This window comes from Silene latifolia, chromosome 8, assembly GCF_048544455.1.
Source record: "Silene latifolia isolate original U9 population chromosome 8, ASM4854445v1, whole genome shotgun sequence".
Taxonomy (NCBI): Eukaryota; Viridiplantae; Streptophyta; class Magnoliopsida; order Caryophyllales; family Caryophyllaceae; genus Silene; species Silene latifolia.
In genome coordinates this window covers 11,059,672-11,086,581 of record NC_133533.1, presented here as the reverse complement: position 1 = coordinate 11,086,581, position 26,910 = coordinate 11,059,672, and the positions used below count along the sequence as shown (strand labels likewise).

The following is a 26,910-nucleotide window of genomic DNA, read 5'->3' as shown; positions in this document are numbered from 1 at the left end:
ACAAGCTCCCCCATTCTCCTCCTCACCGAGACCCACTTCTTCCCAGACCCGCTTAACAATGGCACAATCACGAAATAAATGCAAACTAGACTCAACGAAAGAATTACATAAAGAACAAAAGGCAGGCTCACCTCGAACTCGATTAGCAATGTTTGCTCTTGTTGCCAATGCCTCGCTGCACAGTTGCCAGAAGAAAAGCTTCACTCGGGGCCACACCGGGATTTTCCAGAGCCTATTCCATAACCATTTTTCCTTCCCCCAATCCGACACCCCCCCAGCTCCAACGTCTCCCTATCCCCAGCCAAACGTCGATAAGCGGACTTAACTGTGAACACACCATCTTTCTCCCCCACCCAGAACCAGTCATCAGGTGGTCTTGAGCTACTAACCCGTATCCTCTTAATCCTTTCGCACTCAAAAGACAAAAACATCTCGGTTAGCAGAGGCTCATTCCACTCCCCACCATTCTCAAGCAGCTCAGCTACCGTCATTAGTTCCTTCCCCGGGACCAGTGGACTCAACACCTGCCCCGTTTGAGTCTCGGGAAGCCAAGCATCCCTCCACACCCGAATACTCAAACCGTCCCCAACTCTCCTCCTCCAGCCACCATCCAAAACTCTCCTAGCTTCCACAATTCCTCTCCAAGTATAGCTTGGAGCACTAGCCAGTTCCGCCGTCATAATATCCCCCTCCGGGTAATATTTAGCTCTCATCACCCGCACCCAGAGCCCCTCCGGTTCAGTCAACAGCCGCCACACTTGCTTGCCAAGAAGCGCCATATTGAAAAGGTAGAAATCACGAAACCCCATACCCCCACGACATTTCGATTGACATAGCCGACTCCACGCCACCCAGCTAATGCCTCTTTTCCCCTCCTCAAAGCCCCACCAAAACCGCGATATTAAAGATTTAAGCTCATCACAAAAGTTAACGGGAATTTTGAAAATACTCATAACATAGGTAGGGAGAGAATTTGCCACAGTCTTTATAAGCACCTCCTTACCAGCCCTAGACAAGATTTTCCCGCGCCATCCACTCAGTCTCTTGCTCAGCTTATCTCTTAAAATATCCGTTAGGACTTTCTTTGACTTACCCACCACCGTCGGCAGACCCAAGTATCTTTCCTGCTCCTGCACCTCAACAATCCCCAGCCGTGTAGCCAAATTACTCCGCTTTTGTAAAGGAATTCCCTTACTAAAGGAGACCGTAGTTTTAGAAAGGCTAACCAACTGTCCGGATGCATCCTCGTATCGCCGCAAAATGGAGTTAATAACATCAGCTTCCTCCATTTTTGCTCGCGTAAAAAATATACTATTGTCGGCGAAGAGTAAATGTGAGACTGGTGGAGCATCATTCGCGACCCTAATTCCGTGTAAACTGCCCATCTCGACCGCTCTCCGCATCAGACTAGACAACACCTCAGCACACAGAATAAAGAGATATGACGACAGTGGGTCACCTTGTCGTAATCCTCGCGAAGGGTTGAAGGTTTCCGTAGGTTGCCCATTAACAAGGACCGAGAAGGACACCGTAGTACCACAAGCCATCACCCGGGAGACCCACTCCCTGTCGAAACCCATAGCAAACAAAACCCTTCTAAGGAAGCTCCATTCCACTCTATCGTAAGCTTTTGCCATGTCAAGTTTAATCGCCATATACCCCTCTCTGCTTCTCGACATCTTCATGAAATGGAAAAGCTCAAAAGCAATCATCACATTGTCCGAAATTGATCGACCCGGAGTAAAAGCACTTTGGTTTTCGGAGACGATCTCCCCTAGGAACTCCTTCAACCGATTGGCTAACACTTTGGACATGAGTTTATAAGCAACATTACACAAGCTGATAGGCCGGAAATCACGTATACTCGCTGGATCTTTCACCTTGGGAATAAGTACAATGTTGGTTTTATTCAATCCTCTTGGCGAGGCCTCACCACGCAGAATCGCCAGAACCGCATCAAGAACCTCCTGCCCCACCTTCCCCCAATAAGTTTTGTAAAACAAACCATTCATCCCATCCGTACCGGGCGCTTTCAACGGATGCATTTGGTGCAAAGCATCAATCACCTCATCCTCGCTGTATGCCCGTCGCAGCCGAGCATTCATATCATCGCTCACTCGCCGTTCGATCCCGTGAAGAATATCCTCGGGTATCAGTGGGTTCGAGGACTGAAACAAACCTTGAAAATAATGGGTAGCAACACCCGCAACCGCATCATCTCCACTTCGAATTACTCCCTCATCATCAACAAGCTGGGCAATATGATTTTTCCGTTTCCTTTCTCCTGCTCTTGTATGAAAGAATTTCGTATTCCTATCTTCGTCCTTCAACCACAAAGCCCTCGATCTCTGTCTCTAATATTGCTCCTCTTGCTTTCTCAAACCCGCTATCTCCGCAACCAGTTTATGCCGTCTATGAACAACCTCTTCGGATCGTTCTTTATCATCCAGCGCATAGAGCTGTTTGTTTTTAGTCCCGATGCTTCTCCTAATCTGGTTTATACTAGTCCCCTTCCACCTCTGCAGTTCTCTAGCACACTCCTCCAGAACCTGTACCAGGTTGCCCCTACCCCTAGCCACTCCACGATCAATGGCTTCACAACACTCCTCCTCGCCCACCCAAATTTGTTCGAACCTAAAACATCGCTTCCTAGACTTCTCTTCTTCCCGGCAGTTCAGAACTAGCTTCAACGGAGCATGGTCTGACCATTCACGTGTCAAATAAAACAAACGGGCATAAGGAAAAAGATCGACCCAACTTGACAAACACAAAGCTCTATCTAGCATACATTGTCGATTAGCATCCCCTACTTGGCCATTATCATAGGAAAAATTATAACCCTCCCAAGGCACATCTCTCAACCCACATTCATCGACCGCAACACGAAAATTGTTCATTTGCCATTGTGGTCTACTCCCCCCTTCATTTCAGTAGAGAACAAAATCTCGTTAAAATCACCAATACAAACCCAAGGCAAGTCCGACTGTCTACCAAGAAGTCTAAGCAGCTCCCAAGAAAGGTGCCGATCAGACACCACTGGCCACCCATAAAAACCCGTAATTCTCCACTCCCCAACACTACTCTTTACTACAAAGTCCATGTGGTGAACAGAAGCAGATGCAAAAGTACAGTCGATCTCCTTCTGCCACAACATAGCAAGCCCTCCGGATATCCCTACACTATCAACCTCCAAACCAAAATAGCCATCCAACCTCTCCTTCACCCTCCTGAACTCACGACCACTCAGTTTCGTCTCACACAGAAAAAGAATGGCCGGGGCCTCCCTCCGTACCAGAGCACGGAGTGCTGATACTGTATCGGGGTTGCCCAAGCCCCGACAGTTGATACTCATGATATTCATTGGGCCTGGCGGGGTTGATCTTTGTCGACCTCCGCCTCAGGTATTAAGACGCCCCCGTCTATGGTAAGTCTCGCTTTCTTCTAAGCTTCCTCCCCCATCACATCCTCCCTTCCCCGCTTATTCACCTCCCGCCCCTTCAACTTCGATCCCCCCTCCGTACCTGCTCCTCTAATACCAGACCTAGGAATGCGAGTCCACCCTCTCCCCTCACTCTCCCCTCACTCCCCCCCTCCTCCAGCACTGTTCGAATTCATCGCCATCACTACTCCCTCCATCCCCTCCTCCATCTGGCTCACATCATAGGAACCGCCACTCGCCTTCACCACGTCACTCTCCCCCTTTAAATTGCTCCCCCTCTGGGACTCCAGCTCCCTCTCCCCTGAGTGTGTCAATAACTCCACCGTGGCAACAGCTTCCTCCCCCACAATCACCCCTGAGCATGTCGAGGCATCCACCGTAGCATCAGCTTCCTTCCCCACATTCTCCCCACCACCTCCCTGTCCTCCTATCATCGCCTCATTCACCTCACGCATAGCTTGCACCTGTTTCTTCGTACGTAGGTCAATAGCAATGCTTTTAAATTTCTCGATCATATTCGAAATAGTTTCTTCCGAATTCTTAGCACTTTCCTCATCAAAATGCGCTCTGAGGTTCCTTGCAGCCTTTCCCGTTTCTTCCTTAACCGTTTTCACCACCTTCCATGGTGAAGCCCTTAGCCAATCTCCAAATTTAAGATCTTCCTCCTCATATGGTCCTTCCTCGCAATCCTTTTCCCCATGCCCTAAGAGACCACACCCATAGCAGTACGTAGGTAGCCTCTCGTATTTGACATTAAATCTAAGCGTCCTTCCATCACGAATCTGTATCGGGATATCAGTCTTCAAAGGTTTTCTAATGTCGTACAACACACGCACGCGAATTGCCCTATCGAGTTCAGGATTAGGGCCATGTTCAAAGTGCATAAACGTCCCCAATCGGTTTCCCAAATTCTTAGCATTCGAAAGACTGGTGCGGCCTGATAAAGGTAGGTCATAGATTCGCGTCCAAATCGGGAAAAAGAACAAAGAGGAATCAGTAGCTTTACCCGACAGAGATGGTTCATCAAAACACCACATGAACTTGTCAAAATGCCATGGCTGACCCTCTAGAACCCTCGCCTTATCCCTTGCTGCCCCAAAACGAAACATGAAAGTCTTCTCTTTCGCATCGATGACATTTCCCAGCGTAGGTTTAGATGGATTCCACAACTTGATCATTGTATCGATCGCCGCCTTGACATTAATAGCCCTCGAAGCCCAAAGCTTCCCAACGAGGAGAAACTTGCCTTCTCCTGCCGCCTCCGTCACATCCTTCTCCTGCCGCCTCCGTCACATCCTCCTCCCATTCAAACACCCCATCACACTCTCCCATAGGCTCTTTCCCCTCCCGGTGAGTCCCCGATGATCCACTCTCCATGGCTCTTGCACACACGAAACAAAAGAACAAACAAAGAAAAACGAACAAAAAAGAAACCTAACTCACGACGAAGATCATGAGCAAGGCCCCGAGAAAGAGGAAAATCGAAGAAAATTAGGACGAGAGACAGAGAAAATCAGACGGGAAACCCTAGGAAACCCTAGACCAGATATTAGATTATTAGTCTACACAAAATCTCATTATAGACGACGACCCGTCTATAATTAAAGACGGGTCAAGTAACATACCACATTACGTATAAGATAAACAACAACTTGCGTGGTGGGGCCCAAAATTATCACCACTTTAAAGGTATTTGACCCATCTCTTACTATAGACGGATATATCCGTCTATAACAAGACTTGCTTATTAGTCTAATAAATTAAAGTAGTATAATGCTAACACAAATAAACACAATGCATGGTATTAGACGTCTAAGTACATCAGGAAACAACAATATAATATAATTTACTTTATTTTTGATTATTTAATATTATTCATAAAATTATCAAAATTTATCGTTGAAGTAAGTATTATCTTTTTATTATTATATACATAATTTATTGAACAACAGTAATAGCCAATGAAATCGCTTGAAAAGTTTATTTTTATTTTTTAAGTATATATATTGATTGATTGATATTGGTATTGATATTGATTCTCTTCTCTTTATTTCACATTTGGGCACATTTTAGAAAAACTCTAATTTTAATTCCCTTTTCTCATATAATTTGTGCCTCTAGCAGTTCCTCGCTTCAATCTACCTAGTATAAAAGCTAGGTTTTTCTTTTCATTCCTATTGGTTCCTTATATTCAGGAGTGGTGGGCCCCTACGAAATTTTGGGGAATTAATTACTATCTCTCCACAATTTAGGGTCTCATCAACTATGAAAAGTTACAGTAATCAATACAATACAAAATAATTCAAAATATTAAAAAATAATAAATTACAAAAAAATAAGAAAAAGACTACAAATATTGAAACTATTGGGAAAAAAATGGGAAAATTGTAGATACGTAAAAATCGCAACAAATATATTCTAAAAAAAATAGAAGACGACATCAAATAATAAGACCCAAAATAATTATAAACGAGTAAATTTTTCGGAGATTAATTTTGACAAATAACTAAAATAATACTTAGTTTAAAACATTTTTAAAAAAATTAATAATTAAAAAAGAATGAAAAGTCGTTTAAACAAACTCACTACGATTAACAAGAATATTTAAGGAAAAAAAATTAGGGATGCCTTGAATGCTAATAAAAGAAAATGACCTACAAAATTAAAGAGGAGAAAGACAAAAATAATTTTGTTAGCAAATAAGGAGATGGATATATTATAAAATAACTAAAAATAATCCAGAAGAAAAATAAGAAGGGTATATTCTAAAAAAAGGTATACAAAACTTTATATTAAATTGAAAGATGTAAATGAAAATTAACCGTTATAAAATGGCTAATGATCGAAAGGCATGAAATTAATGTACCGCGTTATCACTTATCAATGGTGGTGGCTTTTAATTTTTATACAAAAATATCAGGAGGGAGTGATATGAGGGAGATGACTAGATGAGGTATTAATGTTTGGGAGAGAGAGGGGTTATGTTAGTGTAGGAGGCGGAAGTATAAGGTTAGTTAATAGTTAGTATTAGGAGAATAGAAGAGGTTGGGGACTTGGAGTCATATTGGAGTCTTAATGGAATAATGAGTTAGTTTGATGAGTTGTTTTTGGCTCATCTAATTTTGTTTAGATTTGGGCTCATATTTTGTTATTGGATCTTAAGATTAAGACGGGTTTATCAAAACACAAATTATAGAATAAGAAGGGGTAGTAAGACGGTCAATATTTGTAGCTATTTATCAATGGGACTGTCTTACGGTGTGCGACCGTCTTATGCAATAACTACTGAAAAGTTATTATTATTATTATTATCATATGTCACTGACATTATTATCCGATACGCTTTTACCTAACTATTGAAATTTGAAATTATCTAATATGGAACACGTATGTGTATTAACTGTATTACGTCTAATTATATTTGTATTAATTAATATAACATATTTCGTATATTATAATCTTAAAACCGTGCATTTTCTGCACGGGCATAAAACTAGTTGAATAGCAAAGACGTGATAAAAAAAATGGCGGCTGACAAAGCAGTGAAAAATTGGCCTGCTGTGGGAATCGATCTCGGAACCACGTACTCGTGTGTAGCGGTTTGGCAACACGACCGTGTTGAGATCATCACTAACGACATAGGCAATCGTATGACGCCGTCTTGTGTCGCTTTCAACCAACAACAGCGGTTTATCGGCGAAGGTGCTATCAACCAGGCTTCCATGAACCCTACCAACACTATATTTGGTTTGTTTCCCTTGTTTTATATTTCTTGATTTTGAAAATGAAAATTGGATTTATTTATTCCGGAGAACTAAATTTACTCTGTATATAATGCCCATCTCATTCAATTGTTTACTTTTATTAATTTTTGAGTTCTTCTACGATGTAGCCACGCTAGTAGATAGAAGTATTTACTATGTCGATCACGTAGCCCTACTTTTGGTAATTGGTGAATTTGTGCTGCTAATTTTGAACTCCGTATTCATTAATTTTATTTTTAGCGGTATGATTTTTATTTTCGAACCGCTTCAATTAATCTTTTGGGTTCTAAATTAATTTTGTGGTCAAGTTAAGGTAACGATTGTGTTTTGCATAAATTAGTTTGATAAAATTGCTGTAGGCTGTCGTAGAAATTACTTTATTCCAAATGGCTATTTTAGCAAAAGACCTTAATTTATACTTCGTAATCATCACAGGAAACACAGATTATCATCGCGAAAATAAATTTTGTATCATCTTATTCAGTAGTTCATACTTCAAAATTAAGAGAATTATTTTCCGGAACTCTTCATGACTGGTGTTATTAGTTATAGGACGAGAAAATGAGATTATATCCGTATTCATTAATTAAGAGAAAATGACTTCGTTTTTTTTACAGATGCAAAGAGGCTCATAGGTCGAAAATTTAACGATCAAGTGGTGCAAGATGATATGAAGCTCTGGCCATTTAAAGTCATTGCTCAATCTGATGCAAACAACACAAAGAAACCGGTAATTGTGGTTAATTACAAGGATGAGGAGAAGCACTTCTCCCCTGAAGAGGTATCGTCCATGATACTCTCGAAGATGAAGGACATTGCTACGGCGTACCTTGGCACTGAGGTCAAGAATGCTGTTGTCACTGTCCCGGCTTATTTCAATAATGAGCAACGTCAAGCTACTAAAGACGCTGGCACCATAGCTGGATTGAATGTTCTGCGAATAATTAATGAGCCGACAGCCGCTGCCATATCCTATGGTCTTGACCAAAAGCTTACAAGCGGCAAGGTAGAAACTAAGAAGAATGTATTGGTTTTCGATCTTGGTGGTGGTACATTTGATGTCTCTGTGGTCGCTATTGGAAAAGATGCATTCGAAGTGAAAGCTGTTAGCGGAGATACACACCTTGGTGGCGGAGATTTTGACAAAAGAATGGTAAATTATTTTATTGCGGAGTTTGAGAGGAAACACAATAAGAACATTAGTAATAATCCAAGAGCTCTAGGGAGGTTGCGAGCTGCTTGTGAGAGAGCGAAGAGAAACCTGTCCTCGACCCCTGAGACCTCTATAGAAATCGATTGTCTTTTTGATGGGATTGATTTCTCAACAACCATAACTCGTGCACGATTTGAGAAGCTGAATTTGGATTTGTTTCAGAATTGTCTAGTGCCCATCGACAAGTGCTTGAAGGACGCAAAGATGGAGAAAAGCGAGGTGCATGAAATCGTCCTTGTTGGGGGATCAACTCGAACCCCAATGGTTCGACAGTTGGTGCAAGAGTTCTTCAATGGAAAGGAGCTCTGTCAAGGTATTAATCCAGACGAGGCTGTTGCATATGGCGCTGCCTGTCACGCGGCCGTATTAACTGGCACAATGGGTATGAAAAGTCATGTACTTAGTGATGTTACTCCTCTTTCTCTTGGCATTAATCTTCACTACGGTAATATGAGATTTATAGTCCCTCGGAACACGACTATACCCATGATAACACGTTATTTTACTTGTTTTTAACCCATATTTTATCTCGTATTTGTTCAAATTAATAACATGATTTAGCATTATGTACTTATTTTAGGACTTAGTATCATATTAACTAGTTTACATGATAATGTGTTATTTTATATATTATGTCGGAATTTGTGGTACTGCTTTTGTCGTTTTGTTTTATAGGTACCAAATGGAGCGGAAACCGAAATAAAGTAGACGGATCAAAGTCTAAATTTAATGGGTGGAATTCACGTGACTAGCCCATGAGCTATGTCCTCTTATTCCCAACTTGATTTTTGTTTGAAGGCTCCATGTGATTGGGCAATAACTCAACATTTCTTGCTCCTTGGCCCAATCAAAAAGAATACCACCAGTCCACCAATCATTGAGCCCGAGAAAAAGGAAAAAGCGGAGAGCACAAGGGGGTGCGTAACAAAGCAGCTTCATTTTTGTGTCTTTGGTTGGGGGGCAGCTTCACTGGGAGTTTTGCAAGGCAGAAAGACGGAAAACAGGAGAGAAAGAGTAGAGTAGATAGCTTAGGGTTTTAGTTCATTCAAAAATCAATAAAATTGTTCCTCTTTAATTATTTCTAGTTTAGATTTAGTTTATCTTCTCAAATTACAATATTTATATGAAGAATTTCTCATCTCATTCCATTTTAATCTAAGTTGGGTATTATTTTCTCTCCTTCCTTTTTCTTATTGTTATTTACTTATTGTTATGTTTTTAATTAGCTTAGTCATTTTAATTAATTAAAGTTTTAGTCTTTATTATTCTTGTATGCTTAGTCTTAATTTATTTATTTCTAGTCATTTGATTAGTTAAAGTTTCACTCTTTATCACTTTACTTTTTTTAATACCATGTTTAGAGTAGTTATTTATGTGTTTTGTGTTAGATTAGTAATGATTATTGAGTAGTATTTTCACTAGGGTTTGATTAATCCCTAACATGCCAAGTTTACATAATTAAATCACATTTTGATTAGTTGTTGGGTAATTAGTTTGAGTTAATTAAAGGATTTGACTTGTAATGTTTTATTTGGGATTGTTGTTGACTTTTGACCCTTGACCGTCAACGGGAGTTGGCTAGGTTGGGAGTCGGCTCACCTCAATTAAACTAGTTGCCAACTTGAGTTGAACCCGGGAGGGAGAACTTGAGAAGGGTGCCTTTAATTTTCGGTTTGAAATCGACCCTTGGGAGAGGGAGTGGGATGACCGGGAAGATAACGTGGGCTTATTGACCTTAACTTAGAATAAGGGAGTCCGAGTCACGAACCCGAGAGGGAGGTGAGTCGGGATTGCTAGTGTCCTATTATGAGCCCGGGAGGGAGTTAATAGGCGAATTAGAGACGTTTTCCCCCTAACTATTACCCAATGACTTGTTATCGGGATTTATGGGTGTAAATATGGTGTGTTGGAGGAGAAATCGGACCCTAGCCTTTCCTTTATTGTTTAAGACCATTATTCTTTTACTTGTTTACTTAGTTTATTAGTTTTAGTTAGTTTAGTTTAATTGTTTAGCTTAAATTCAATCATATTTCTTGATCGCGTAGCTAACCTATAATTTAAGACGAAACTAGTACTCAAACTTGATCTCCTTGTGGTTCGACCTCGACTACCCTACTACATTAGTTGAGTTATTTGTTTGATTTGGGGAGTGCGACAAACCCACTATCAACCCACAAAGATGAATGACATGGTCTACACGGCATATGATAACCAATCGTCAGTGACATTTTGGGTGTACGAGGGCGAGAGCTTAATTGGTGACGAAAACCACTACCTTGGAGAGTTTACATTAGAAGGAATTCCTCCAGCACCAGTTGGAGTTGCGAAGTTCAACACTGTTTTTGAGATCGATTCTGATGGTATTCTGACTGTATCAGCCGAGGAATTAGACACAAGAAACAAGAATCAGGTCATCATAACGAATCACAGCGCAAGGTTATCGAAACAGGACCTTGTTAGGATGGTGAAAGAGGCTAAGAGGTACAAGGCTCATGATATGTCATTTAAGGAAGCGATCGAGGCAAAGAACGAGTTAGAGAAATATGTGAATGAGGTTAGGAAGAAAGTAAGAGTACATGGAACGAACATCGACAAAGATGACAAGAGAAAGCTGGGAGATGCCATTGAGCGGACACAGCAATGGCTTGACTGGAACAACGTTTTTGGTGAAGCTAACAAGTTTGACAGAAAAACTCAATTGTTGAAGAAAATTTCAGAGCCGATATTCAAGAAGATGCGTAAGAGTGATGATAATGTTGCCACAAAAATTGAAGTAGTGGAGCTTGATTGAGCTGTAGTTTGTTCTTTGAGATACTTTAATTATTTGTTTGTCTTTTTAAATAATTAGGCCGGAGGGAGTACAATTGTATACGTAAAAAGTTTTTATATTATGGTATTAAGTATCGAGTTACATTTCAGAATTAATCAATGTCTATTCATCAAACTGCTTGTACAAATTCTTGCTTTAAAGTTTTACAATCAATGTCTATTCATCAAACTTCACCTCTCTAATTGGGACCTTGTGACCAAACCTTTGATTCTTGGCGGCCTTGGGATCAAAGCTGCCCGCCCCCTTAATGACGCCTACTCGGCCAAACTTACCTGGAAAATTCTTGTGGACAAATCCTCCCTTGCCTCCGTTGCTCTGCTTAGCAAGTATGCCTTCCCCCGCCAAACTTCTTTCAGAACTGGCTCCCACATTTGGAAAAATGTTGGCATTGGTGCTCCCATTCTCCATGATCACCTCATGTGGTCCATTGGAGATGGGACTTCTATCTCCCTCTGGAATGATAGGTGGTCCACTCTTGGACCATTAAGGAGTACCATTCATGGTCCTATCAATGTGAGCTCTTATGATGCTAGGCTTAGTTCTATCATTTCTAATGGGACTTGGAACTTAGACAACCTTGATTTTGCCCTTCCCTGTGACATCTTAAACTGCATTCTTTCAATTCCCCTCCCCTCTTCGGGTCGTCTCGACATCCTCACTACCTCTCTTGCCCCCAAAAATAAATTCTCCATCGGCTCCACCTACTCCTCCCTTTGTACTCCGTGCCCCCCTTCTTTCACACCCGACCTGGGGTGGCTTTGGGATCTCCCCACCCTCCCAAAAATCAAATTCTTTTTGTGGTTAGCCTGGTGGGATAAACTCCCACAAAACCTTAATCTCTTTAAACGTTCCATTGCCTTTTCTCCTTCTTGCTCCCTCTGCTCTAGTCCGTCTCTTGATGAATCTACCCTGCATCTTCTCCGTGACTGTAGTTTTGCTTCGTCTGTGTGGTCCCAGTTTGTGGTCCCCCCCTCCTTTTTTTCTTTAGACCTTCAACCTTGGATCCATTCTAACTGTGTGTCCTCTAACCTGAATTGGCCCACCACCTTCTCCTTCCTCTTATGGCGTCTGTGGACCAGGAGGTGTGATTCTATCTTTTCTCATCCCGCTCCCACCCCCAGCCAGGCCCTCGGTAGACTTGCCTCTGATTTGTCCGCGGCCTGGGTCGCGGCTCAGGGTACCATCCCGACCTTCGTTTGTGCCCCCACCTCTTCCTGCTGCTACCCTTGTAGCTGGGCTCTCCCTCCGCATAGTTGGCTCAAAGTCAACGTGGATGCGGCCTTCTCTCTCTCCTCCTCCTGTGCTGGCGTTGGGTGTGTTGTCAGGAATGATATTGGGTCTTGGGTGAAGGGTTGGTCGTCTAGATTGATTGCCCCTAACCCCCTTGTTTGCGAGATCCTCGCCATTCGGGAGGGTCTCCGGTTCGGTGCTCATTCTTTGGATAAGTGTATTATTGTCTCGGATTGTCTTATTGCGGTCAATAACATTTTAAGTAGTGCCATTCCTTGTGGTCCGTATACTAACATTGTCCTTGAGTGTAGGGATCTCTTGGAAAACTCTCACCATTTGAAGCTCTTGTTTGAAAAGAGGTCGGCTAATGAAGTCGCGGATGCTCTTGCCAAGTTTTCTTTAAAGGATACCACTTCTTGTAATGGTTGTTTTATTTGGAAATTTGCCCCTTCTTTTGTTAGTAGGTTATGTACTTTGGACTTTGTTTCGGCCATTGAGCCGCTTCCCCCCGACCCGCCCTGATAACGCGGGGCTTTGTCGCACTCCCCCGATCAAACAAATAACTCAACTAATGTAGTAGGGTAGTCGAGGTCGAATCCACAGGGAGCATGGGTGATTATTAATCGTTTTAAATTCTTATGCTTAGCTAAGTCGGAGAAAATAAGGAGGGTGGTAACAAACTAGCACTTAAACTAACAAATTTAAAGGCTATAAACTAGACAAGATAAGAACAAGCTAAAAGATAAAGGATAGATCAAATAAAGAGAAGGACTAGAACTCGGTTCTCCCACAAATATAAGTAATTCCACATACTAATCGTCTCGGCTAATCAAACGGGGTAGAAAGGTAAGGGGGAGATGGCTCTAATTCGCCTAGAACCTCCCTTCCGGGTTCGCAAAAGGACACTAGCTACTCCAACTAACCCCCCTCCCGGGTTCGAAAGTTGGTATTCCTAACTCAAAACCCAACAACCACGAAAACATGCATTTTTCCAAGGAGGTCAAGAATTTGGTCAAGATCATTAAGTACTCATCGTATTCGGGTCATCCCACTCCTCCTTCCGAGGTCGATTTCAAACGCTAGTCTAGAGGCACCCTCCTGTTCTCCTTCCGGTCTCAACCTTAGTTGGTGACAAGGTCAAATTTCGGGTATCCAATTTACAACCTAACCAACTCCCGTTGGTGGACAAGGGTCACAAGTCGACACTACCCAAAAGCCAAACCTTAAACATGCAAATTCCTCTAAACTACCCTCACCAATTTCCCCAAATAATTTGCCTTTATGTGAATCAATTAATGAAATTACTCATGTTGGGTCAAACCGAGTCCTAGTAAAAGACTACTCACAAATCATGGTACCAAGAGAAATAAAAATAACAAAGATGGTTTCTTTATGCATAATCATGATGGAAGTGTAAATTCTATTACTAATCATGCAAATACCCAACTCAAATTACAAGGAAAGACAATTTAATTCAAGAGACAATGAAGATTAAACTTAAAGGCACAAGCTTTAAGTCAATAAACACAAAGACTCAATCTTTAACATGAGAAATCAAAGATTCAATCTTGTAAACAACAATGGTGAGAAGAGAAAAGATGAACAAGAGAGAGAATAACAACAATCTAACATAAACAATTAAGATTAAACTTGAAAGAAAAAAACAAATGTAAACAAATGAAATAAGGAAGAGAAATTATACCACTTAATTGCAAAAGGTGGAAACTTTGGATTGAAAGAATGAAAGGATTCTTCAATTCCCCCAAATACAACCCAAAATTACTAATTGTAAACTAATGGGAAGAGAAGAATTAAACTAATAATTAAAGAGAGATAACAACTTTTTATTGAATGAAAATAAGAGAGGGAATATGAGGGTTTTACAATATTGAGAGAGAATAAGATGAACTAGTCTAATTTCTAAGGTAGTAATGTGTAATTCTAATGTCCTGAGGTAGTCTAATATATTCTAATGTGGTCTTTATATACCACTTTACTAATAAATCCACTAATACCACTAATAATAATAATAACATTATTAATAATACACTCCCCAGCCAAAAGTAATCCACGCATTCCCCAAAAACTTGAACAAAAGTAGACAAAAAAGGACAAAATAAGGAAAAAGGACGAGCAGGGGTTCTTTGCCGGTCCACCGGCGGCCGGGCTTGATGCTTGGCAGCGAGGCCATTGAAGAAAGAGCGAGAAAAAGGATGGGTGTGCGTTATGCGGCTCTGTCGGCAGCCGGGGCACCGGCATGGAGCACAAAAGTGATGCGAGGTAGTTGAATTGGTGTGTTGTGCCGGCTAGACGGCCGCCGGTCCCTATACTTGGCAAGCGAGACCTTCACAAAAAGGAGGAAAAATAGGTGTGTTCTGCGGTTGAGGGTGTCGATTGCCGGGCACCGGCATGGAGCACAAAGCTTCATGAAAGCTCGGTTTCGATCCCGAGTTCGAATTCAACCTTGAATATTTCAGTGATGGTGCAAGGTGATGCAAACTCGAACTGTTAAGCTGCTCGTTGGTGATGACTGATAGAGGATTGATGTCGTGGTGGTAATGACTTGTAGAAGACGACAATGGAGTCGGTGGTGGTTGATGGGTACGGCCATGGAGGTGAGTTAATGGTGATGGAGGTTAAGGACGACAATGGATTCGGGTTTCTGGGTTGTTGATGCGGAATGAATGGGTGCGTGGTAATGATTGATGAAATGGTGAAAGGTTGGTGAAAGGTTGAGGGATGTCGGGTTAAATGGTGAAGAGAGTGATGGTTGTTATAAAGTTGGAGATTGACGGGGATGGAGATGCGAACTCGGGTTTCAATTGCGAGCTCGGAATTGAAGACGGAGGATTGTTGTTGTCTTGATTGAAGATGGCAGGGGATGGGATCGAAAATGGTGGCTGAGGAGAATGATGATGATGAATGATGAAGGTAATGGTGAATTGCAGGAAGGTTGAAGGTGATGAAATGGTGGTCTAATGTGGAAATGGATTAGTAAAGATGATGAAATGTCGTGATGTTGGTGTTTGTTGGTAACATGGAAATGGTGGAGTTAAATGAGAAAAATGGGTGTGTTGGTGATGATGACACAGTCTTTGTCAAAGTCAATTGTTGACTTGTCATTCTCTTATTGTAATAAGACTCGTCTTGACCCGCTTTGCTCTTCAATTTCCGTATCCTTTTACTCCCCCTTCATCTCATTATTTCTCCTTGCCTACACATTATTGTAATAAAGTAATATTAATAATAACATTAAATAAATATCCGACTAATTAATAAATATGACTACGACGACAAATTATTATAATTAGTAAATTAAATGAGCTTTAGTTCGATAAAAGCACACAAAATCGAGTCGAATAAAAGGTTAAAGTATGAGTAAAATGTCGCTAAAATATGAGTTATCAAATCTCCCCACACTTAAACCTTACTCGTCCTCGAGTAAGCTCATTTAAATTAAACTATGACCCTTAATATAGAAGAATAGCTAATCTAATAATATCCGATGAGAGGCAATTAACGGGCCTTCTCCGTCCCTTCAACTCACAATGGAACACAATGAGGTATGTGCTCCTTTGCAAGGCAAGTGGGGGCTTGCGGAAAATTTTGACACATCCATCATTTAAGCACAATTCAACAAATAAGATGCATCACAAAAATCAAACCGCTTTCCTCATCTAAGCGGCCGTTTTGTTTTCAAAAACCGAACAAAGAGAGTCATTAGTGGAGGATGCCATCTCCGGGTCTTACCAAGGTATCAAATCCCTAATTCTATCTCAAGTAACCAAAATAGACAACACGGGGTGCCTAAGAAACAAATTCTAGGCGGGAAAGTGGAAGTACTTCGCTATACTCCCAAGATTGACACGACACACGCAAGATTCAACTCCATATCAAACCCTTGACTAAAAGGAGACCAAAGGACGACTCTCACGGGTTTCACTAGTCACTCAAATGAAGAACCGGGTGATTTTTGTGACAAAAAGTAACCAAAATCACTCTCCTAACTCGACTTGCGAAGCATGCCCGCAATCTAATATGGTACTATATCCAATATCCGCAAGAGAAATGCCAAATGATGCGCAAACAAGAGACAATCGGGTTGTAATGGGGCTTGGGTTCGGTGAAAAGGGGTTGGTGCAAGCACCGTTTTATGACATGTGAGGCTATCGGATTGAGTAGTCGCCACATCCAACCAATTCACTAAACCGTACCAATGCAAAAGAATTCTTTCACAAAATATGGCAAGATTGCCATCTCCAAAAATCATTCAATTCTTTACAAAGCAAGACTCGATTTGCAAATTACCAACCCTTTATTTGGCACCAAATATACATTCTTTTCTTTTTGTTTTTCATTTTATTTTTCTCTTTTTCTATTTGTTTTTCTTCTTCATTTTTTTTTCTTTTTTTTTTCTTTTCTTCTTTTTCTTGTAACCTCTTAATAATGCAAAAAAATTGGTCAACCATCAAGCTTCATTTCACTTTTGTGATATTTCGGACCGTTCACCTCAATAAGAATCAAATTTCCTACCCAATTATATACTCCTCCAAACAACTACAAAGACGAACTACTCAACAAGGTGAGATGTTTATGGAATGTAGTTATTTTATTGGCAATTGAAATGATAAGACTTAGGCACAAATTGGGTAAACAAAAGGGAAAGATGATCAAATGGGTGAAAAATAAGCTTATTTGGCTATGAGAGGCTACTTTATTTGAACAAAATTGTCTCAACATGTACATCGACACTTCTACGGAATCAAGGAACGAGCACCATACTTATGCGTTTTGACATAACATACCACGTAAGGAGAACTACTCTCATGACCTAAACAGGACCGGTTTGATGGACCGGCCATAAGGAGGCTCTATCCTCACATTTTAGTAGCTATATCGGACCTAGGCCAAGTCTCGGGCCTAATACGGTCTCACAAGGTGGTCGCAACTTGGTTGTTAAGCTAGACTTCCGGGTTTTTGCAAGCAAAAACCCTAACATGTGTCATCAAAAGGCACGAGCTATCAAGAGGGAAATGGCACGGGCAAAACAAATTATCATCATTGGCAACATATGCCCTCCACATTAAGACCCTCTATGCAAATATTTACAAACAAGATGTGACGTGTATGAAATGCAACTAAACATATGAACAATCTACGTGAATGCAAGAGTAAACAAATATATACATTTCTAATCTAAATGCATACAAGTTCTAGTCCTAACAACACACCAACAACACAACCATATCCAAAACGGTTCCCAAAGGGAACACCCACATCACATATCCCGTCCTCCTCCATGCTTATATACAAAAAGAAAAGGAAGGATAAAGGAGAAAAGATTGGAAGAATTTTACCAAATGTCTTCTCCGATGCTCTCATGTGTTGTCAATAAAAAAGGTTAGGACAAATGCAATATATATAATATAATATAAACAATGCAATATTTTTGAAATTTTTCAATTTTTTCAATTTTTAGGCATTTTGTATTTTTCTCAAATTAACAAGCAAATATATACAATTATAAACAATATGCACAAAGTGGATATTTCCCTCCCCACACTTGAAATTTACATTGTCCTCAATGGAACAAAGTATAAGGAGAGAATAGGAAGAATAAATAACATATTTTTGTGTTTTTCAATTTTTCAAAATTAAGAACATGTTTTTGTATTTTAGAAATATTCATTTTTTTGGATTTTTTTGATTTTTTGAAAGAAAGGTGCAATAAAATAAATAACATGTTTTTGAATTTTTTTGAAATTTTTGAAATTTTTATGGTTTTTATATAATGAAATAAAATGCAAGTAAAGTATAAGTAAGGGAAGAGAATAAATACAATTTAGTGGTTATTGAGGGACTCCACCAAACCTCTCATGCAAAATTGTCTTGCTTGAATCTCCACTTAGCATGATCCATGTCACTCAAGGCACGGAGAAGACGGTCAAATGCTCTATCAAAACCTTCAACTAGAAACAAGGAATGCCAAGCTATAGAAAACCGCACCCGACCTCTCTTCCAACGCTTCCTCCCATTCTTCCTCTTGCTCCTCTCGGTATTGTTTCTAGGATCCTCTTGGTGTATAGGATCCTCAATTTCAATGTAGTGGCTAGAAGGAGAGAGAGACGGAATCTCATAAACCTCATAGAATGAGGAAGCATCCTCATGGTCATCAAGACAAGGAGAGTGGTGAAGAATAAGAGGTGGAGGAGTCAACATCTCAACATTGAGGTTCATAATATCATCTTTTTTATCCAAATTCTCTTGACTCTTCAATTGAACCGAATCACTACCAAAGATGAGAGCTTCAATTTCTTCCAAGCTAGAGTTAAAACTACAAGGGTCGTAGTTTTTCTCATGGCTCCTCAACTCTCCCAAGATGGCAAGTTCGAATTCATCAACCTCCATTTCCCAACTTTTTCCTTCTTCCCCACACTTGTCATTGACAATCACTTCCTCTTCAAATATTTCGGTAGGAGGTGGTAGAAGGGAGTCTTCCTCATTATCATAAACATCCCAAATAGGGGCACCAAGCTTTTCATAACTTCCCTCCCCACACTTATCATTTTGCAATGAGTCTTCATAAGTGTCCCATATGGGAGGGCCAAGTTCATCTTCCTCACAACTCTTGGTATACTCCATTCCACCTCCATTAAGAGCCATCTCCAAGGCATCAACTTGAGCTTCCCAAGAATCATTTGAAGAGTCATCTAGCCAAGATCCAACATCAAGTAATGATTTTGGGGAGTTCAAATACAATTCAATTTCCTTCATAATTTGAGGTTCAAACTCACTTTCCCTCAAACCATCCTCATTAAAATCTTCTTTCATATCAACATCCAAAACATCCACTATATAGCAAGAGTCACTCATAGAGGGAAACTTCATGGACTTGTTGAATTCAAACTCAATCTTCTTATGCAAAAGCTTACACACTTGAAGGAGCGAGTTAGCAAGACAAACGGCACACCAAGGTGTGCAAAGCAACTTAGACTTAGTCTAAACTAGAACAAAACAACTAATATCATGCCAATGCTCCCCGGCAACGGCGCCATTTTGATATTTGAAATATTCATTTTTGATATTTGATAACTCATATTTTAGCGACATTTTACTCATACTTTAACCTTTTATTCGACTCGATTTTGTGTGCTTTTATCGAACTAAAGCTCATTTAATTTACTAATTATAATAATTTGTCGTCGTAGTCATATTTATTAATTAGTCGGATATTTATTTAATGTTATTATTAATATTACTTTATTACAATAATGTGTAGGCAAGGAGAAATAATGAGATGAAGAGGGAGTAAAAGGATACGGAAATTGAAGAGCAAAGCGGGTCAAGACGAGTCTTATTACAATAAGAGAATGACAAGTCAACAATTGACTTTGACAAAGACTGTGTCATCATCACCAACACACCATTTTTCTCATTTAACTCCACCATTTCCATGTTACCAACAAACACCAACATCACGACATTTCATCATCTTTACTAATCCATTTCCACATTAGACCACCATTTCATCACCTTCAACCTTCCTGCAATTCACCATTACCTTCATCATTCATCATCATCATTCTCCTCAGCCACCATTTTCGATCCCATCCCCTGCCATCTTCAATCAAGACAACAACAATCCTCCGTCTTCAATTCCGAGCTCGCAATTGAAACCCGAGTTCGCATCTCCATCCCCGTCAATCTCCAACTTTATAACAACCATCACTCTCTTCACCATTTAACCCGACATCCCTCAACCTTTCACCAACCTTTCACCATTTCATCAATCATTACCACGCACCCATTCATTCCGCATCAACAACCCAGAAACCCGAATCCATTGTCGTCCTTAACCTCCATCACCATTAACTCACCTCCATGGCCGTACCCATCAACCACCACCGACTCCATTTTCGTCTTCTACAAGTCATTACCACCACGACATCAATCCTCTATCAGTCATCACCAACGAGCAGCTTAACAGTTCGAGTTTGCATCACCTTGCACCATCACTGAAATATTCAAGGTTGAATTCGAACTCGGGATCGAAACCGAGCTTTCATGAAGCTTTGTGCTCCATGCCGGTGCCCCGGCAGTCGACACCCTCAACCGGCAGAACACACCTATTTTTCCTCCTTTTTGTGAAGGTCTCGCTGCCGGTATAGGGACCGGCAGCCGTCTAGCCGGCACAACACACCAATTCAACTACCTCGCATCACTTTTGTGCTCCATGCCGGTGCCCCGGCTGCCGACAGGCCGGCATAACGCACACCCATCCTTTTTCTGCTCTTTCTTCAATGGCCTCGCTGCCGGCATCAAGCCCGGCCGCCGGTGGACCGGCAAAGAACCCCTGCTCGTCCTTTTTCCTTATTTTGTTCTTTTTTGTCTACTTTTGTTCAAGTTTTTGGGGAATGCGTGGATTACTTTTGGCTGGGGAGTGTATTATTAATAATGTTATTATTATTATTATTAGTGGTATTAGTGGATTTATTAGTAAAGTGGTATATAAAGACCACATTAGAATATATTAGACTACCTCAGGACATTAGAATTACACATTACTACCTTAGAAATTAGACTAGTTCATCTTATTCTCTCTCAATATTGTAAAACCCTCATATTCCCTCTCTTATTTTCATTCAATAAAAAGTTGTTATCTCTCTTTAATTATTAGTTTAATTCTTCTCTTCCCATTAGTTTACAATTAGTAATTTTGGGTTGTATTTGGGGGAATTGAAGAATCCTTTCATTCTTTCAATCCAAAGTTTCCACCTTTTGCAATTAAGTGGTATAATTTCTCTTCCTTATTTCATTTGTTTACATTTGTTTTTTTCTTTCAAGTTTAATCTTAATTGTTTATGTTAGATTGTTGTTATTCTCTCTCTTGTTCATCTTTTCTCTTCTCACCATTGTTGTTTACAAGATTGAATCTTTGATTTCTCATGTTAAAGATTGAGTCTTTGTGTTTATTGACTTAAAGCTTGTGCCTTTAAGTTTAATCTTCATTGTCTCTTGAATTAAATTGTCTTTCCTTGTAATTTGAGTTGGGTATTTGCATGATTAGTAATAGAATTTACACTTCCATCATGATTATGCATAAAGAAACCATCTTTGTTATTTTTATTTCTCTTGGTACCATGATTTGTGAGTAGTCTTTTACTAGGACTCGGTTTGACCCAACATGAGTAATTTCATTAATTGATTCACATAAAGGCTAATTATTTGGGGAAATTGGTGAGGGTAGTTTAGAGGAATTTGCATGTTTAAGGTTTGGCTTTTGGGTAGTGTCGACTTGTGACCCTTGTCCACCAACGGGAGTTGGTTAGGTTGTAAATTGGATACCCGAAATTTGACCTTGTCACCAACTAAGGTTGAGACCGGAAGGGAGAACCGAGGGAGGGTGCCTCTAGACTAGCGTTTGAAATCGACCTCCGGAAGGAGGAGTGGGATGACCCGGAATACGATGAGTACTTAATGATCTTGACCAAATTCTTGACCTCCTTGGAAAAATGCATGTTTTCGTGGTTGTTGGGTTTTGAGTTAGGAATACCAACTTTCGAACCCGGGAGGGGGGTTAGTTGGAGTAGCTAGTGTCCTTTTGCGAACCCGGAAGGGAGGTTCTAGGCGAATTAGAGCCATCTCCCCCTTACCTTTCTACCCCGTTTGATTAGCCGAGACGATTAGTATGTGGAATTACTTATATTTGTGGGAGAACCGAGTTCTAGTCCTTCTCTTTATTTGATCTATCCTTTATCTTTTAGCTTGTTCTTATCTTGTCTAGTTTATAGCCTTTAAATTTGTTAGTTTAAGTGCTAGTTTGTTACCACCCTCCTTATTTTCTCCGACTTAGCTAAGCATAAGAATTTAAAACGATTAATAATCACCCATGCTCCCTGTGGATTCGACCTCGACTACCCTACTACATTAGTTGAGTTATTTGTTTGATCGGGGGAGTGCGACAAAGCCCCGCGTTATCAAAATGGCGCCGTTGCCGGGGAGCATTGGCATGATATTAGTTGTTTTGTTCTAGTTTAGACTAAGTCTTAGTTGCTTTGCACACTTTGGTGTGCCGTTTGTCTTGCTAACTCTCTCCTTCAAGTGTGTAAGTTTATTGCATGAGAAGATTGAGTTTGAATTCAACAAGTCCATGATGTTTCCCTCTATGAGCGAGTGACTCTTGCTATATAGTGGATGTTTTGGATGTTGATATGAAAGAAGATTTTAATGAAGATGGTTTGAGGGAAAGTGAGTTTGAACCTCAAATTATGAAGGAAATTGAATTGTATTTGAACCCCCCAAAATCATTACTTGATGTTGGGTCTTGGTTAGATAACTCTTCAAGTTATTGGGAATCTCAAGTTGATGCGTTAGAAGCGGCTCTTAACGGAGGTGGAATGGAGTATACCAAGAGTTGTGAGGAAGATGAACTTGGCCCACCCATATGGGACACTTATGAAGACTCCTTACAAAATGATAAGTGTGGGGAGGGAAGTTATGAAGGGCTTGGTGCCCCTATTTGGGATGTTTATGATAATGAGGAAGACTCCCTTCTACCATCTCCTTTCGAAATATTTGAAGAAGAAGTGCTTGTCAATGACAAGTGTGAGGAAGAAGAAAAAAGTTGGGAAATGGAAGTAGATGAATTCGAACTTGCCATATTGGGAGAGTTGAGGAGTCATGAGAAAAACTACGACATTTGTAGTTTTGACTCTAGCTTGGAGGAAATTGAAGCTCTCATATTTGGTAATGATTCGGTTCAATTGAAGAGTCAAAAGAAATTGGATAAAAATGATAATATTATGAACCTCAATGTTGAGAGGTTGACTCCTCCACCTCCTATTCTCCACCACTTTCCTTGTCTTGATGGCCATGAGGAGGCTTCCTCATTTTATGAGGTTTTTGAGATACCGATCCCTTCACATCCTAGCTACTTTTTCAAGAAGAAGGGTCCAAGGCATCAAAAGGGTCCAAAAAATGGTGCAAAGAAGAGTAAAAGGAAGAATGACAAGAAGTGTTGGAGAAGAGGTCGGGTGAGGATTACTATGGCATGGCACTACTTGTGTCAATTTGAGGCTTTCGCTAGAACATTTGACCGTCTCCTCCATGCCTTGAGTGACATGGATCATGCTACTTGGAATTTCAAACAACAAAATTTTGCATGAGAGGTTTGGTGGAGTCCCTCAATAACCACTAAATTGTATTTATTCTCTTCCCTTACTTATACTTTACTTGCATTTCATTTCATTATATAAAAACCATAAAAAATTGAAAAATTTGAAAAATCTCAAAAACATGTTATTTATTTTATTGCACCTTTCTTTCAAAAAATTCAAAAATTCCAAAAAATGAATATTTCAAAAAATACAAAAACATGTTCTTAATTTGAAAAATTTGAAAAACACAAAAATATGTTCTTTAATTTTCCATTCTCTCCCTATGCTTTGTTCCATTGAGGACAATGTAAATTTCAAGTGTGGGGAGGGAAATATCGACTTTGTGCATATTGTTTATATTTGTATATATATTTGCTTGTTAATTTGATAAAATCACAAAAATGCCTAAAAATTAAAAAAATTACAAAAATTTCAAAATTATTGCATTGTTTATATTATATATATTGCATTTGTCCTAACCATTTTGATAGGCAACACATGAATCATCGGAGAAGACGCTTGGTAAAATTCTTCCAATTCTTTGTCCTTTATCCTTCCTTTTCTTTTTGTATATATAAGCATGGAGGAGGACGGGATATGTGATGTGGGTGTTCCTTTTGGGAACCGTTTTGGATATACTTGTGTTGTTGGTGTGTTGTTAGGACTAGAAATTGTGTGCATTTAGATTAAAAGTGTATATATGTGTTCACTCTTGCATTCACGTAGCTTGTTCATATGTTTAGTTACATTTCATACACGTTGCATCTTGTTTGTAAATATTTGCATAGAGGGTCTAAAAGTGGAGGGCATATGTTGCCAATGATGATAACTTGTTTTGCCCGTGTCTTTTCCCTCTTGATAGCTCGTGCCTTTTGACGACACATGTTAGGGTTTTTGCTTGCAAAAACCCGGAAGTTTAGCTTAACAACCAAGTTGCGACCACCTTGTGAGACCGTATTAGGCCCGAGACTTGACCTTAGACCGACATAGCTACTAAAATGTGAGGATAGAGCCTCCATATGGCCGGTCCATCAAACCGGTCCCGTTTAGGTCATGAGAGTAGTTCTCCTTACGTGGTATGTCATGTCAAAACGCATAAGTATGGTGCTCATTCCTTACCGTAGAAGTGTAGATGTGCATATTGAGACAATTTTATTCAATAAAGTAACCTTACAATAGCCAAATAAGCTTTTGTTATGCCCTTGAGCCAATCATTTCCTTTTGTTAACCCATTTTGAGCCTAAGCCTTATCGTTTCTATTGCCAACAAATTAACTACATCCCATAAACAACTCACCTTGGTTGAGTAGTTCGTCATTGTGGTTCTTTTGTGGAGTATATTTGGGTTGAAATTTTGACTTATCTTGAGGTGTATGATCGAAAAGCCACATGAGTGAAGCACAACTTTTGTTTAATAAGACGTGAATAAGTCGTGAAGAATGTAAGAAAGAAAATCAAATAGAAAAGAAAAAAAAATGAAGAAGAAAAACAAATAGAAAAAGAGAAAAATGAAATGAAAAAGCAAAAAAAAGAAAAGAATGTACATTTTTGTCTCAAATAAAGGGTTGGTAATTTGCAAATTGAGTTTGTTTTGAAGAGTATTGAATAATTTTTGAAAATGACAATCTTGTCATATTTTGTGAAGGAATTCATTTGCATTGGTTGAGTTTAGTGAATTGGTTAGATGTGGCGACTACTCGATCTTTAGCCTCACATTTCCTAAAAACGGTGCTTGCACCAACCCCTTTTCACCGAACCCAAGCCCCATTACAACCCGATTGTCTCTTGTATGTGCATCATTTGGCATTTCTCTTGCGGATATTGGATATAGTACCATATTAGATTGCGGGCATGCTTCGCAAGTCGAGTTAGGAGAGTGATTTTGGGTACTTTTTGTCACAAAAATCACCCCGTTCTTTCATTTGAGTGACTAGTGAAACCCGTGAGAGTCGGTCTTTGGTCTCCTTTTGGTCAAAGGTTTGATATTTGGTCGAATCTTGCGTGTATCGTGTCAATCTTGGGAGTATAGCGAAGTACTTCCTCTTTCCCGCCTAGAATTTGTTTCTTAGGCACCCCGTGTTGTCTATTTTGGTTACTTGAGCTAGAATTAGGGATTTGATACCTTGGTAAGACCCGGAGACGGCATACTCCACTAATGACTCTCTTTGTTCGGTTTTTGAAAACAAAACGGCCGCTTAGATGAGGAAAGCGGTTTGATTTTTTGTAGATGCATCTATTGCTTATTTGTGTGCTTAATGTTGGATGTGTCGAAATTTTCTGCAAGCCCCCACTTGCCTTGCATCGGAATGTATACCTCATTGTATTTCCATGTGAGTTGAAGGGACGGAGAAGGCCCGTTAATTGCCTTTCGTCGGATATTATTAATTTAGCTAGTTCTTTATATTATGGGTCACAGTCTAGTTTAAATGAGCTTACTCGAGGACGAGTAAGGTTTAAGTGTAGGGAGATTTGATAAGTAGTAATTTAGCGTAATTTTACTCATGCTTTTATCTTGTATTTGACTCGATTTTGTGTGCTTTAAATGTTAAAAAGCTCATTTTGTTAATTAATTTGAAGTAATTAGTTTTGTTACATTTACCGGGAATAATTATTTTATATCAAGTATATGGTACTACTCTCGTATTTTTGTAATTATAGGTACCGAGCAAGTGAGAGTGGGTAAATAAGACGGAGTCAAATGATATTAAAAGAAGATTGAGATCAATAGTTGACCGTTCCCAATTAATTCACGTGGCAAATTCATGGCACTTTGTTCATTCTCAAAAGTTTTACTCAAACAACTCCCCTGCTACTTTTGTTTCGTCATCATCATCAACAATGGCAATTACCATCACCATTTCATTCCCAAACCAACATCACCATTTTTTAACCACCTTCAACAATTCATTTACCCGACAACCATCTTTATACATCCAACCACCACCATCCATTTCACCCTCCTCCTCTGACCCACGATCACCATTAATTCAATACAGCCCAGAAACCCGACTCCATTGTCGTCCTTAGCCACCTTTCATTCTCACCATTACACACCCACTTCAACACCATCCGTCACCAACATTGCCGCTCACCTCAACAATCACCATTTTCACTCCCCTGCAATTCAACCATCATCATATTCAGTCACCATCCGTACCCGCATCATCATCAACTCGCATCATCGGGTATGAACTCGGAATCAAAGCAACAACAGAATTGAAGACGAGAATGAAGAATGTTGGCCCACTCAAATCGATGAAAACTGATGAAGCTTTGCCC

The 26,910-nt window shown here is 40.0% G+C and overlaps 1 protein-coding gene across 1 annotated transcript; it reads left to right on the top strand.

Moving 5' to 3' along the window:
* The first annotated feature begins 6,991 nt into the window (after positions 1 to 6,991).
* Positions 6,992 to 11,296, top strand: LOC141596376 (heat shock cognate 70 kDa protein-like). Its single transcript, XM_074416507.1, has 3 exons — positions 6,992 to 7,186; positions 7,821 to 8,898; positions 10,586 to 11,296. The coding sequence occupies exons 1-3, from the start codon at positions 7,090 to 7,092 to the stop codon at positions 11,205 to 11,207; spliced, it is 1,797 nt and encodes a 598-aa protein (XP_074272608.1). The 5' UTR covers positions 6,992 to 7,089; the 3' UTR covers positions 11,208 to 11,296.
* Positions 11,297 to 26,910: the final 15,614 nt, after the last annotated feature.